Raw genomic sequence first — 16,333 nt, forward strand, 5'->3', positions numbered from 1 at the left:
TTATGTAATTTGCAATGGACATGATAACAGGAAATAGGAAAGTGAGATGAAATTGTCAAGAAGTGACATATAACTTGGGCATGTGAAGTATTTAATGTTTACATTGATACTGTCTGTTCCAAGAAAGGGAATTGATAGAGAAATTTAATGAAGTTGCAGGAGAAGAATTACACAAGGCAAAAAGAAATGCCAAAATTCAGCAAAATCATTGCTGATGCTAGAGGCATTATACAATAACAAATATCAAGAGATCAGTCACTCTGTAGCTGGGGAGAGGGAGTTGCTGCTGTCCATTTAATAAGCCTAGTGGGAGATCTTAGAGGTCTCCTGGCTAAACGTTTGCATCAAATCCAGCAACCTCAGCCAACTCAGACGAAACACAATAAAGATTTTTAACAGTATAGCTTACATTGAAGAGAAGACGGTACACTCGCTCTTCTGATTCACATTGGCCTCCACGGAGCTGGCCTGCTCATGTTTTATCTGATCCATTAGAAGTCTTGGGCAGATGTTAGCACAGGGCTGATCTCCTCATCAAAAAAATATAAAAAAACAAAAAACAAGGGGCCGGCCCCGTGGCTTAGCGGTTAAGTGTGCGCGCTCCACTACTGGCGGCCCAGGTTCGGATCCCGGGCTGGCACCGACGCACTGCTTGTCCGGCCATGCTGAGGCTGTGTCCCACAGACAGCAGCTAGCAGGATGTGCAACTACAACTATCTACTGGGGCTTTGGGGAGAAAGAGGGAAAAAAAGGAGGAAGATTGGCATTAGATGTTAGCTGAGGGCTGGTCTTCCTCAGCAAAAAGAGGAGGATTGGCATGGATGTTAGCTCAGGGCTGATCTTCCTCACACAAAAAAAAGAAATGTTGGGAAAATCTGTTTTGCTAGTGCTTTTTTTTTTTTTCCTTATGGGCTAACTCTTTAGTCTTCTATAAGGAGTTTCTTCCATTTTTGGAAAGTCTAGAAACTCTGGGTCGTTGACCTACTTTATTCTAGTTTATGTTCCAAAAGATGATATACTATCCTTTAAAACTAAGGTTTTTATCTTTCTTTTTCTTTTTGGTGTAATGTAAGACTGTAGTCAATTTTTACCACATATTTATGTATGTGTGTGAAGTGAGGTGAGGTGAAGCAGCCAAACGTTACTGTGTTGCAAATTCCATGAGAGCAGAGTTGTAATGTACATTTTAGATCTTCTTTTGGCATTTACAATAGAATGATCCTTTAATTAATTCTTATGATATCAATGCTCAATGTGAGTAGGCTTTCTCGTATATCTCACTTAATAGAGAAATGCCCTGAGAGTATTACCACATTTTAAAGTAAATTTTTATATTTTGGAGAGCATCGTTAGCAGGTATATTTACTCTATTACTATAAAATGGTGATTTTCTTTATCTCTAACTTAATCACATATTTTTCATATTAATTTGAAACTCCAGGAAGAGCAAACCTTACTAATACAGATTGTACATTTATTTCTACTCTAATCAGATCCTGAAAATAGTTGTATGTTCTATATTCACTTATGAAGATTTGTTAAACTTTCCTTTGAATATTGTGACTTTCATCTTCCTGTGACCTCTGTTATGCAGCCAAAATATTCCTGCAGTTTAGAAACACCTCTTTTTTGTAATACTCTCAAAATGGCCCTTTTTAGGATCTGTGCTTGGGATCTAGTCTTTACAAAGTGTGGTTTCTCTTATTGATTATTCAGTGCTACACTCTTAAGAATAGTGTCCCTTGAGGCCAAGGAGACCACAGATCATGATAAAAGAATATTCAACAAATGTTTTTATCTGAGATCCAGTCTTTATATTGCCTGTCTATGAGGACACAGAAATGTTTTAGTAAAACAGGCATTTCTGAATTCACTATCCTTTTAAAAAATGAGCAATATTTGGGTATTAGATGCTTTGTGGGAAAAATCACTTAGTGTATAACAACATTCTCCATTTTTGGTCTCAAAACTCACACATATTATATTGATATATATGTTGTTGTCTGGCAACCCAGGCAAAAACCGAGATTTGAGTGAAGAGAGGGGGTCTCACACACATCGTCTACCTCCCATCCTGCTTTCATTTACTTGTGTGAAGACTAATTTTGAAAAAAGTCACATTTCCCATTTGGATGATCTCATTTGCTATTTTCCTTGGGAAATAGACACTTTTTTATGCTTAACTTTGAGTATTGGCTGACTGAAGTAAATCTGAATTTCTAGTTTTTTAAATTATCCAAATGACCTACAAGAAAAAGCCCTTTATGATTCACAAAGTGGAGAAAAATGTGACGAATACAAGTGTTCAATCCACGTATTGAGGCAAAGTTTGTTCAAATCTATTTACTTTAGAGTTCAGTATAATTTCCTTTAGTGTTTCTAGAAGGAAACCATGCCATTCTCTAGGACAGGGTAGCAAACTTTCTCTGTAAAGGGCCAGATAGTAAATATTTTCCACTTTGCCTGCCATGTGGTTTCTGTTACAACTACCTAACTGTGCTGTTGGAGGGTGAAATTAGCCATAGAATGAAAATATAAGTCATAATATATAAAGTGGGCCAGGCTGTACTCCAATAAAACTTTGTTTAGAAAAGAAGTTTGAGGGTGGGGGCAGATTTGGTCCTCAGGGTTTTCCAACCCCTGTTGGTATCTAGTGAACCACAAGGGAAAAGCAGAAAGCAGAAAGTTAAATGATGTGAGAAGGTAGTTTTGGGGTTTCTTGCCACCTCCTCATTGAGAGTAGACCCTTAGCTCTTTCTTCGAAAGCATTATATTATCTTAAAAAAATTCTATCACACTCCTAAAAGCTATAGTTTACAGAAGATCCTTTAGTCTTCTTTCATGGTCAAACTCTGTTAAGAGTAGTGGCATGCTTAAACAAGGGATTGCTTTTTAAATGCCATTTTCCTCTTTGCTATGATTTTATTTAAAGAGAAATGTGAAGTAGTATTAGTGATGATCAATATGGTTTTAGGACTCCTTCTCTAGAATGAGTACAGTATTAATAGGTTAAGTTGGCAATGAGCAGAGAGAAAGAAATCTAGACCTGAAACTGTATAATTCATCCCTAACTCCCCTTTCCCCCACTCATGTTTTTGGTTAAAGAATAAATAATAACCAAATCTTTGAGAAGTCCTAAAATCTTTCTATGCTCATTGCAGGGCAAACACAACACTTTACAGATGCCTTTTCTGGAAGAGATGCAAGTATTATGGGATTGCCACTGGCTTTTTATTATGGAATGTATGCATATGCGGGCTGGTAAGTTGATATCTCTAGATGTAGTGGTTTGTATGGTTCATTAATTCCTTCAAGTGTTTTGATTAAATGCGAAGCAAGGTGCTAAGCAAATGTGAAGAGCCATAATCCAGTGCGATATGCTTTATCTGAAGTGAGAAAGATAGCATGGCTCCCTCCCCCAGGCCAATTACTGTGCATGTGACTTAACACAAACATAACTGAGATTTCCAGTGAAGGCAACTACTAGATTTAGCTTGATATTGTAAAAAACAAACAAATGCTGAGTCTTAAGAACCAGTACAAATCACTTTTAAGTATGTATCAGTAAGGACATAATAGTGCCATGAGAAATTAAAGATTAGTACTTTGCTTGTCAAAAGGCCTTTCAGCTGAAGCTCCCAGGGTGTTTACACACAGTGATTAATTGACTTTTCTCCACTTTGCCATGAGAAAGAAGTAATTCAGATATAGAAATAAGTAAGGTGTTCCCAGGAGGTAAAATGGTACTCTAAAGGCAGGAAAGGAGAAACCAAGATAATGAAATCAGGTGTACGAGATAATCTGTTACATTTTAAAGGGCCTTACAAAATCCTTAAAATTTCCTCAACGTTTGAAAACAAAATATGCGGTAAAGATGATTAAAATCACTATGCCATGGGTACACTTCCTTTGATGCGTGTCCAACTGTGATACTGTTCTGGTTGAAGCATTAGAACTTTGTATTTATGCCTCACTTTGTTCAGGAACTTGAATAACAATAATCATGGATAAGAGTGGGACTTTTTCCTAATTAAATTTTATTGATCTAGTAAGATTTAGTTGAAGTGACTATTTCAAGAAAGCCCAATAGATAGAAAAGTATTATTTAAACATCAAAATCACTGTAGTAAAATTAAATTTCACTGTTTTGAAGTAATGAGTAGCAATATTTCTTTTTTATTATTTATAGAGCTAATCGTGGTATAACTTTAGCTGCGAGAATGTTCTATGGGCCTAAGAATAGTATCAGAAAACTACAGTAGCTCAAAAATTATGTAAATGCATTTCAAACACAAATATAATTTCGTTTTGTTTCTTTAGTTTTTACGATCTTACCTTCCAGCTAATGCATGGAATATAAAGATATATTTCAAAATACATGAAGTGTTTACCCTATTAATCTCATTGAATTATGAAAATATAGTGTTAGAGGAGAATGAGGAGAGTACAGGAACTTAAAATTTTAACATGGCTTTTGAAGCAAAATATCTTTGAAGGTCATTAGAAATTGGTAGGTCTAAGGAGTCTAGTGTAAAATATTTATATATTCCCGGAATATTTTTATAGCCATTGTGTGTAAGCATTAGTCTTGAATCACTCAGTAGTTTTGAAGTCTTTTTTGTTTTTGTCCGAAGTACAATGTGATGTGAGGAAAGAACAGAGTTGTGATCACAGGGTTAGCAGCAGAATAAACTATTCTATGGCTGTTCAGCTCGGATCAGGGCTCTGGAGCCCTGGGGCAGCAGCCAAGCTACTGGGAGGGTCACCAGGAGACGCCAGAGAGAAGTGGGGAGGTGGCAAAAGCTTTCAGCTGGAGCCAAGTGTTGGGAGCACGGCAATATTCAATCAGGAATTTGGAATGTGCAGAGTCACGAGGGAGATTTGATTAATTCTGTTGAATGAAGTCTCTTTTGCCTGTGAGTACCATGCATCTGTTCCCACGGACTCCTAAAATATTCTTCTGCCCAACTCACTCCCCCACGACCAGCACTGATATTCAGGTCACCTGCTTTATGGAGAGCAAATCTTCTCCACTTCTGTAGGCTTTGGAGGGCTGATAGATTTTCCCAGGTACAAAGACTCTTTTCATTTTGAATTATCTTATTATCTTAACATTTAATTTTATTGATGCTGAATCCAAAATGTTACTCTTCTTAAAATGATTACAGATGACAATTTAGGTGAGACAAACTTTAATGAATACTTCATGAAGCAGGGAGTCTCCCCCCTCAAGAGTCCAGAGAACTGCAGAATAGGGCAGAAGACAGGAGGCTTTTATAGGATGAAGAATAAAGAACAAGGAAGAGAAAAATAGAAAATGAATAAGGAACAAGGAAATAAGTATAGAGCCCAGAGTTGGCTTGGCATTTGCAGATTGAGTGGCTCCATCTTGGGTCTAGAAATTTATTTCAACACTCTGTTTACAGAGTAAATGAGGTTTACATGAACATTCATTTATACTTCTACCCGTATAATCCTCATGTCTACTCCCTGTTTTAAAGAACAGGAAACTATTGATTTTCTTCTATTCTTGAGGGGTCAATCATGGTATCAGAACTTAAGGCCAGGATTTTAAAGGGAATGTTATCTGATACAAGTGGCTTATGTAGGGTACAGATAAGTAACTATGTTTCCATAACAGGTTGTTATGCTACTTGGATGCTGCTTTGTGGATAGGTAGAAATAATCTGGTTGTTAATCAGTGGCCATCAGTTTAAGATAAAGGAAGCTGTGTTTAGAAGAAATAGGTTCTTGGCTTTGAGTTCCAGAGGAAAAGTTAATATCTGGATGTAAATGGAGCAAGATGGAGACTAAAAGAGTTCCCACAGAGAAGGGGTATTTATTCTCTTTCCAAATGTGATCCTGCCTCTCTGACCTCTCTCTGTCCTTCATAATATAATTACAAGACTGGGTTGTGGAATTCTAAATGGGGCACTGTAAATGAACCTCCACTCCCTGTGCTGCTGCTGTGACAATGTTTGATGCAAGAAAAAGTGAGGGGGACATAGCAAATAAGTAAGACAGAGCAGCTGTTGTCGTCAGAACCTAACCACCTGGAGTGTGAGTAAAAGCAGCAAGACCTAGTTGTCCTGGAGGCCTTGCTCTGTTGGCAGTTCAGCTCTTTCATGTTGAATAGGGAAAAGACACTGCCAAACCTTGGATCTGAATAGGGTAGGCTTTTGGCTATAAGGAGTGCAGAACCTTTTTAGAATGATGAAAACTCCTTCACGCAAACATAATTAGAAGGAAAGAAGTCATTAACCCAGCCAGGTCACAGAGTTGGGTCAGAACAACTTTAATATTATTGCCAAAGTCTGCATTCAGAGAAATATGTCTGCCAGTCTCCTGTGTGGACCCGGGGGAACTCAACCAATTTCAGTCCCATATCCTGATCCAAACTTAAATATTGCTTGGTGGGATTTTTTTTTTTTAACTGTGTGATAAAAAATAGTTTTTCAGTGTCTTTTCTCTCCCTTTTAAATCCTGTCCTCAGTGGCTTTAGTCTTTCTAAAGCACCTGCTGGGATTATTTTGTACCGTTGTATCAAATCTAATCTGAAGAATAAACTTCCTTTTAAAATAGTTCACATAGTTGGGTACTGGAATGCATTGCCAGCTTTGCGGTGCCTTTTATACACCATCATGGAAAAGCTGGAACGAAAGATCTTGTGAACATTCTCTAGAGGCCTTGAGAAGATGTAAAGCAATGAGGATGCTCTGGACTCATTGCTGGAGACTAGGAGAGCATAAAGATGCATTTCCCACAGGATGTGAATGCTTGGACCAAAATAAGAAGCTTTCTCCTTCTCACCCCTGACTCTGCCCCAAGCCCTTTCCTTTTCTCTAGAGCTATGGCAAATACTTGAAATTGTGTTCTTTTTTCATAAATATTTCCTTTCTTGCTTTAACATTGTTGGAAAACACCAGTTTCTAAAACAACTGTTAAGAAGGAACTGACTATTTTTGACACGAGAAGCCTGGAAATATTTCTTACTGTGTGTGGTTTATTTTTTGGCAGGGGATCGGGGGGATGGGGGAGGTTGGTTTTTTTTTTTTTTTTTCACATTTTCTTCCTGTACTTCTCTTTGCCTCGGGCTTCTAACAAACACATCAAATCCCTAAGAGTGAATATTCTAGATAGAAGTATTGATCATTGCCTGCCTTCCTAGTATAACTACAACCTCTATTTTTAGAAATTACATTCCAGTCATTAAAAAATAATCCTTGATTGCTAACATTTTAGATCACCTTTATTGTTCCTGTTCTCTCAGCTATTCAAATGGTTCCACTTAAAGCATGGTCTTTAAAATAGTAGACACCTTAACCTTGTTAAAAGATAAACTGAGGCATATCGAAAATTTCAAGAGTGTTTTTAAGCAAAACAGATTTGAATCAGGCATCATCCAGTTTAGAAAGGAGCTCTGAGCAGCTGTACAAAAGGAAAGACTGTCAAAGGCAGAAGGGAGCAGGAACAAGGAAGTTACACTGGACAAAAAAGCAGGTTGGTTATTGCAAGTTTGCTTTCCTTTAGCGGATGGCAGGGGTCTATTAGGCGGATGACCTAATTAGTGCTGATCAGGCGATTCCTGATTGACTGGTTTAAGATTCCATTTCTGGGAGAGCCAAAACTGTAATTAAGTTAAGATTAAGTTTGGTGGGTGGGCCTTAGCATAAGCAACTCCATTTTGGGCCAGTTGTCTTGTTTTTAACAGCCATAAACATCAACTGCCTACTTATGAATTTAGATGGGGTTTTTATGAAGATGGAATAAGACAGGTTTTCTCATCTTTGTTTTAAGTTATGAGATACCTAAAGTGTATTAAAGGCTGATGGGCTAATATTCCAGCGATTTGGTTTGGATTATAGAGAATTTGTGCTTATAGACCTGTGCTTCTGTAGGAGTAAAGTAGCCTACATAATGGCTATTTTACTTTCTAAGGAATAATAAGAGAACAGGAGAGTATATTGAAAATATGACTGTTTTTTATTTTGTGGAAATTTCCTAAGCCTATAAAATGAAGAGGTAGAAAGGTCTTTGTCTTCGTATGTTTAGCTTTCCCCATTACAATCTCTGAGTTTTCGCATCTGCACGATCTAGTTACCTGTCTGTGCTTATTTGAGGATGGAGTCTGTCTCAATCTTACATCTGGGAAGCTTGAGAGAGAACTATAAGGGCTTTAAAGGGTCTCCAGCAGTCCCTTCAGATTGGAAAAAGAAGTCAAGATTGCAAGGCATTAAACATTCCTGGGTGGGATAAGCAGAGTCACAAAGTGAAGGAAAGGAATCTGAATTTCTCTAGGGCCGTGACTTTAGGGTAATATTTGCAATCCTATGGAAAGTGAAAGTGAAATATTGTGTGCCTAGAATGCTTCTTGTCATGTAAGCAGCCCCTAAAAGTGTTCAGGATTTGAGAAATACTCAAAATGTTCTGCTCTTTAGGTATTGACTCATAGTGTAATGAGTACAATGTGCCTAAAGTTAGCTGCCTTACTATACAAAAAAGAATAATAGCAACTTCATAGTCTTGTGACTTGAGGTTATTTGGATGGAATACATACTGGAAAACAGTGAATTGAGAGGAAGAAATGTGAATTGAGAATTTATTAACTTTTATCTCATTTTCGGTTCTTACTTCCCCTCTGTGTTTATATCAGTTCCCTAAAACTGATCAATGCTATTGTCATACTTCTGTTGCCCTATAAGTTTTGAGTGACCTGTCACCACTAATAAAATCTGGACTCCCAGAAGCCAATGGCTGTCTTGTACTTAAATTCTCTTCTCACTCCCCCTGCCACATCTTTATCCGTAGAATGCTAAACTGTTGCTCATACCCCTGTGCATAACCACTCCACCACACCCCCATGCTCATGGGCTATACTTAGTTTGGAATGTCCTGGCACCACTTCACCAGGGCTAAATATTAAGCATTTTTGAAGACTCAACTTGGGCAATACCTTCTCTAGAAAACCTTCCCTGACCTGCCAACCTGGGTTAGACCTCACCCCTGGCTTCCAGGGTGCCCTGTGCCTGCTCCAGAATTGCTTCCCGTGCTGCATCACACTATTCTATAGACCATTCTATAGACTATGAGCTCCTAGAGGAGAGACTATGGATTTTCCACTCTCCTTCCCCCCGTGACTGACACATCATAATCTCACATGTTGCTAATGGGAACACAAAAATGGTGGAAAATAGTTTGGCAGTAAATACATTTACCCTATGACCCAGTGATCATATTCTGAGTATATGCCCAAGAGAAATGATTGGATGGTTCCCAAATAGACATGTATAAGCATATTTATGGTACCTATATTCACAAGAGCTATAAATTGGAAGTAATCCAAATGTCCATCAACAGTAGAATGTATAGTGTTACATTCATACAATGAAAAGAAACAAGGAAAAATAATGAATTGCTGCTACATACAATACCTGGATAATAATCTCAAACATAAAGTCCAGCAAAAAAGCCAGACACCAAAGAATAAATATTATGTAATAGTTATACAAGAAAATATTAGTCTGTTGTGATGAAACAAGCAAAACTTATCTATGGTGATAAAAGTCAGAATAGTGGTCACCTTTACAGGAAGGTGGAGGAGATGGTATTGACTGGAAAGGGCCATGAGGGAACCTTCTAGGGTGCTAGAAATGCTTTATTTCTTGATCTTGTTGTTGGTTACATAAGTATATAAATATGTAAAAATTCTTCAAGCTGTACATTAAGATTTGTACACTCGACTGTTCATATCTTACACTTCTAAAAAGTTAAGAAATAGAAAAGAACTCCATAAATACGGTTTAATAGAAAATGATTTGTGGGAGCTTATGGTTGTTAGAGATTTTCATCTTACTATAAATATTGTTTTACAAAGTTTTCATAATTTTTGGTTTGATTTTAAATTTAAAATTTGAAACTGTGTACTATAATTATAAAATGTGTTAATAGTTTGTAATTTATTTATATCTTTTTAGGTTTTATCTCAACTTTGTTACCGAAGAAGTGGAAAATCCTGAAAAGTAAGTAACCACATTTACTCTGAAATATTTATAAGAAATAAAATGTAAATTTAGTCAGCCTTGGTGATCTAGTGGTTAAGATTCAGCACTCTCACTGCTGTGGCCTGGGTTTGTTTCCCAGTCAGGGAACCACACCACCCATCAGTCGGTTGTTATACTGTGGCAGCTGTGTGTTGCTGGGATGCTGAAAGCTATGCCACCCGTATTTCACATACCAGCAGGGTCACCCATGGTGGACAGGTTTCATTGAAGCTTCCAGACCAGGAAGAAGGACCTGGCCACCCACTTCCGAAAAAAATTGACCATGAAAACCCTATGAATAGCAGCAGAGCATTGTCTGCTGCAGTGCTAGAAGGTGAGAGGATGGCACAAAAAGACTGAGCAGGGTTCCGCTCTGCTGTACACAGGGTTGCTAGGAGTCAGAATTGATTTGATGGCACTAACAATCAAAAAATATATAAAGTTATATAGTTGAAAAAGTAGACCTAAAGAAGGAATTCAGCATGAGCTAATCAATTTTATCATCATCATTCTCTTAGGCAGATAAAATTTGATTTCTCATGAATTACATATAAATAACTTTATTGTATATTCTACATTTAATACTAAATTATCTGATAATCTGAAAGCAGAAAAGAGTAAAGTTATATTTTTGGTAATCTATCTCATAAAAACAACTTAACATGGACTCTTAGCTACCCACAAGTGTCCATAAGACATGAACTCCAAAAGTTGATTATTTCTAATAATTCATGTGAGTTTTTTCTTAGCTGTCTAATTAAAGAGAGTAATGTAATTAATGAACAATGAGTCACGAATACCTAGAAATAACTTTAGAATATTATAGAAACTTGTAAATTTTGGGAGGTAGGTGATTGCTTTTACTTTTTGTTTTAAGGTAACACTTTTGATGATTAGATGATTTGATGATAATTTATATATATGTTTCTAAAATGGGCTAGCTTAGAAAAATGAATTATTTTTATGGTTTGTGTATAAACATTTGACTTTGTACAGGAAAACGACATACTCTATAGGCAGAAGAGGGAAATTTTAAGTATAGAGTAAAATATAGACAGAATTATAAAGTTATTTAATTCCCCTAACTTTTATCGATCATCTACTATGTTTCAACCATTGTGCTAGGAACTTTTTTTGTGATAAATAATACTTGTGTTCAAGATTCTGTTATCTATTCAGTGAGTCAAATGTGTAAACAAATAAATATAACATGGTGTGATTGATACCATAATAGATTATTTACTCAATTTGACAGAGAGGAAAGGAGGAAATTCTTAATTCTATCTAGGGAGGTGTTGTTTATACAAAGTCTCAAATGAGAGTAGGTAAATATCACAGAGAGAGAGCTGGAGATAGAGATGGCAATACAGACAGAGAGAGAGAAAGGAAGAAAGACTTCCAAGCAAGGGAACAACAAGTACAAACAACAAGTACAACGGTATAAAATGACCGGGACATTGGAGAACATGCCTAAGGATTGACAATTCGAATTAAAGTAGCCTAAGAAATTCTGGCACCAAGTATATTGGGAGATAATCAGTTGATTGGATCTGGCCAAGAACTAGGGCTGCCAGAGTTTTGAACACACAAACCAGTAATTGAGGTTAAAATGATTATCTGGTTCAACAGTTATGCAAATCAGTGTGTAATTTAAACATGTGAAAAGGTATTTTATTGAGAACTATGACAAATTTATAACAGTATTGTCTTATTTATAACTGAATTGTGGTAGAGTTTATACATTTACTCGGAACTAGTTCTTTCTAGCATTACTTTGAAATTATAAGCTACCTTATGACTCTAAACCCATTGATGACAGAGGTAAATAGCTAGGCCTGTCTTTTTCGTTTTAGGGAATAATTAGTGTGTAAGTAGCAACATAGAGAAAAGGTGGCTCTTACTAGATTTTATACAAAATATTTATTGAATTTCCATTGTGTAAAAGAAATTACTATGGTTTATGACCATCTCTTTTAAGTCTAAAAACATTTTAAAGAGAACAATTACTAAAATCTAATATCAGAGAATATTTCTTATAAAAAAATGGCAAACTGTAGGTTTGTAGCTATGACTCATAACATAACATTTATTGTAGGGTACATTAGTGGCATAGATATAGTTCACATTTTCTTTTAATGTTATTTAGCAGTTTAAGCAACGTTTTTGTTTGCCGCATATACAGTAATACGATTGTGTATCTTAAGCATATTTTTAAACTATTTCTGCCATTATTATCCTGACCTGAATTTCTGATGTATTCTACCAGAGTGGTATGGCAGTCAAGAATTCTCTCTTTCCCTCTCTCTCTTTCTTAATTTAAAGGCCTTAGTTTCACATGTTAATAATATCCATGATTCAGTTTATACAAACACTAAAGAACAGTGATGTATTAAATCAGTGCTTTTTTTCTTACGAAGAAATTTCCTCATCTCAAAAAATGAGAATAGGGCTGGTCCTGTGGCTTAGCGGTTAAGTGTGCGCGCTCCGCTACTGGCAGCACGGGTTCGGATCCCGGGTGTGCACTGATGCACCGCTTGTCTGGCCATGCTGAGGCCGCGTCCCACATACAGCAACTAGAAGGATGTGCAGCTATGACATACAGCTAACTGCTGGGGCTTTGGGGAAAAAAAAAGGAGGAGGATTGGCAATAGATGCTAGGTCAGAGCCGGTCTTCCTCAGCAAAAAGAGGGGGATTAGCACTGATGTTAGCTCAGGGCTGATCTTCCTCACAAAAAAAAAAAAAATGAGAATAATAATAGCCCTTACCTCATTGGGTTGCGGTAATTAGTTAATGTGTGTAAAGTACTTAGAGTAGTGACTGTCACTTTTTAATATACACAATTCTTTGGTTTTGTTACTGTTATCACGTCCTTATTTTAGGAACAAGGTAAAATGTTATTCACGTAAGTGTTTCCTGGTTTCAATAACCAGGAATTGTCTTTCTTCAGTGTTTTTGAAATAAATATGAAGAGTTATTTCACACCATGTTGAAGCTTATTCTCGAAGTTTTCTCAGTACTGAAATTGAATATGCATTTTATGATCTCTCCATTCTTGTGTATCGATTTTATTGAATTTTTATATTTAGAGAGAATAAACTTGTATTTTAAAGGAAAAGCATACAATATAAGAGTTTTATAATAATTTAAAAGTAAACTAGCAAAAGTGATTTAGACTAAGATTATTATCACTGGTTACATTGGATGAAATATTTTCATTTTCTGGAAATTGTGATTCTGCAAACTTTATTAAGTATTCCTAGAATACTTACAATTTGATATTATATTTTAAGGTCTTAAACTAAGGGACTTCTCAGGGGAGATTAAATAAGAATCTCTGCATTTTTGAGATCAAGATAATGAGTAACTGCTAAGATAAATTGTAGGAAAAAAACCTCTGATACCATTTTGTTCTTTCATGTTAGATTCGCACATATTCAATTTTTACACAGAGGACTCTGTGTAAAACTTAGCCAACACATTTATTTTCTCAAAATCTGAATATGAGAAATCCACAAAATCCCCTTAATGGAAAGCAAAGGTTAAATTTGTGTTATGTATTTATCAACCAAAGAAATTTAGAGTTTTGAGCAATTTTTTCAATGTTTTAATTTTAAAATAACATAACAGTCCAGGTCTTTTAAAACTAAATCTTATTTTTCAAACACAGAGAATGCTTTGGGAAATATTTATGGTTGAATGTAGAGAACAGATGGTAAAATTATGTGGACCTAGTCCAGATGTGTAATTTGTATTATTTTTTAGGTAGACACAGCTCCAAAATACCTTTAGTTACAAGGGAGAACAATTATAATTCCATCTCCTTTGTGACGTGCCAAGATAAATGTGTTTCCCAATCAGTCACGGGTGCATGTGTCCAGGTGGGCTGCACAGTGCAACTTTCTGGCAGCTGGTGAAATGAATCATCAGCTGAAGATACAACACCTTTTACTATCCTCCTCCACTTAGACAATACAATTTACCTAAAATTGTGACCTCACAGAAAAAGTGATCACTAATTTAGATCAGTGAAAATAGCAGTGTGATTTAAAATATATAGAATGTAGAACAAAATTTCATCATCACAATTGACTACTCTACATATAATTTAATTTCAGTGGAAATCTTTCCTAACATTACTCTATGAAATAATTTCTGAACTGCTATCATGAGCGTGACTCACAGAACAGTTCCTTAAGTGTTAAGAGATAAATTGGGAGATTAATAGAATCAGAATAACTAGCTCATGATTTCTTTCTTCTATTAAATCTCACCTACCCTTTAAAGCTTGTAAAGCACTAATACTAAAATTTTGGGCAAAATTGCTGTAATATGATTATATTTATAACGTTAAAAAATGTTCCCATGGTCTTTCTTATGATGTCTTCTTCTCTAAGAGTAGCTTTAGATCTATGGAACTATCAATCCTTTAAAAGGCATTTAACATTTTTATGTGAAAATACAATAATTATCATTGAAATTTTGTAATAATATGAAAATGCTTTATTTAATAATTATCTATAGCAAGCTGGCTGGCTCCAGAAATGAATAACATTAGAGTGAGAACAGTATTTTGAGGAGCATGGAATGTCCAAAGTTTGGACCATGAAGGTGACAGAATCCCAAGGAATATCTGAATTTTAAAATGTTATTTTCTTCCCAAATGAAATGTGTAGTAGTAATGATTGCTAATGTGTACACTGATTATTAAAAATAGAAGTGTTTTTATTTGCAAATATAATGAGTGCCTTATGACGTTACTTTTGTGGCTACTGTGCAATCTATCATTGTTCAAAAAGTTACACAGTGCAAAGAACATATCATTGAGATGTATAATGTTTGTAATCCTGCTCTTAGATTGATAGATCATGTCTTGTGTTGATGAAAGCCAAGAAATGAATTGCTTTACTTTGACCTTGGGTGTCTGAGATTCATCGGTTTGTCTGTTAGACTTGTTCCAGTGTTCTTCCCACTTCATTTATTCCTTCTGTTCTGAAGAGTTGGAAATAGTAGACTTAGAGGAAGTCAGTAAAGCTTGATATCATCAGTCATTTTTGAAGAGCAGGCTATCAACGTGCTCTGAATAATCAACTTTAATAGAAGGTTTAAATAATCAGAGTGTCATGTTTAATTAATACTTTGCCTGCTTCCAATTTATATTAATTGATGCCTGAAAGTCATCACACCTTGTACCAATGATAACTTAGAAGAACAGAAACTTGGTTTAGAAAAAATACCCAAAGACATTTAAGGCAATCTGGTCCACAAATGGTGGACTAGTAGATGGGATCAGATTGGTCCACAAAGAATCATGGTATTTGCATTCAGTTCTGATGTTGCCAACCTAAATTCTTAGTATATGTGTTTTCATTCCGTAGTGACTGTATTAAGCCAGAGTAAAGGCATTTATTAATAATATTATACTATTCGTATAAGGCCTATTGTTTATAGGACATATAAAACCACTAATCCCATTAAAAACACAGCAAAGCAAAACAAATTGAAAACCTTGCCCAATGATGCTGTAGCAAAGTTATACCACAAAACATTGAAAATTGATTTGAAGTCTTTTATCTTGCCTTTGGCATTTTAAGGATGCAGTTTTCTATGAGAGCAAATCTTCCTCTTCGTATGGTTTATAACTTTATAACTTAACAGTTGCTGGAAAATAGTATATACTGTCTTGACTATATATGTGTAGATTACAGCAATGTTATATTTTGTGATTTTTTATTACAAAATAATATTATCTACATTTTTAGAATATTCCCAAAGTTTCTTTTATAAATGCTCAAGAGATATATGTTCTTAAGGTATATAAACTAGTTTTCACAGAAAATTACCTCACTATAAATAAATGTATATAGAAAAATCTGGATTATTAAGCAGAATTAATTTGTAAAAATTTTGCCAAAGGAATCTTTTAAAAATGATGTCTCCTAATCAAGTTAATTTGTAAAATTGAATTTATACTCAAGTTTACAAAGATCTCTGGCAAAATAAGGCATCTCTTTGTTAATGGCAACACAACATTGTTAGAATTATCTTAATATGTGACAGTCATTCTGTTTAATTGTTGAAATAATTGATACCTAAATTAAAATCATTCTATTTTGTGCATTTCTTCTGGAAATATATATAGAAAGTTTGGCAAATCCATTTTAAAATATGTTTCACAATAGGAGTTAATTATACTGGTTGAACTACTGAGGCAGACAAGATCAGTATTTGGCCAGATGTCACAGAGAATAGATGATTCTATGTTAAGTGAACAAGGTCACCAAGTTACTTTTGC

The 16,333-nt window shown here is 35.5% G+C and overlaps 1 protein-coding gene across 1 annotated transcript in view; it reads left to right on the plus strand.

Moving 5' to 3' along the window:
* Positions 1–16,333, plus strand: part of SLC7A11 (solute carrier family 7 member 11) — a 79,968-nt gene that overhangs the window by 16,362 nt on the left and 47,273 nt on the right. The window contains exons 5-6 of the mRNA XM_004426495.3: positions 3,162–3,261; positions 9,975–10,019. Coding sequence (XP_004426552.1) covers positions 3,162–3,261; positions 9,975–10,019 — 145 coding nt within the window. The remainder of the gene's footprint in view (positions 1–3,161; positions 3,262–9,974; positions 10,020–16,333) is intronic.

Source organism: Ceratotherium simum, chromosome 12 (assembly GCF_057802395.1).
Source record: "Ceratotherium simum simum isolate JZ-2026a chromosome 12, ASM5780239v1, whole genome shotgun sequence".
Taxonomy (NCBI): domain Eukaryota; kingdom Metazoa; phylum Chordata; class Mammalia; order Perissodactyla; family Rhinocerotidae; genus Ceratotherium; species Ceratotherium simum.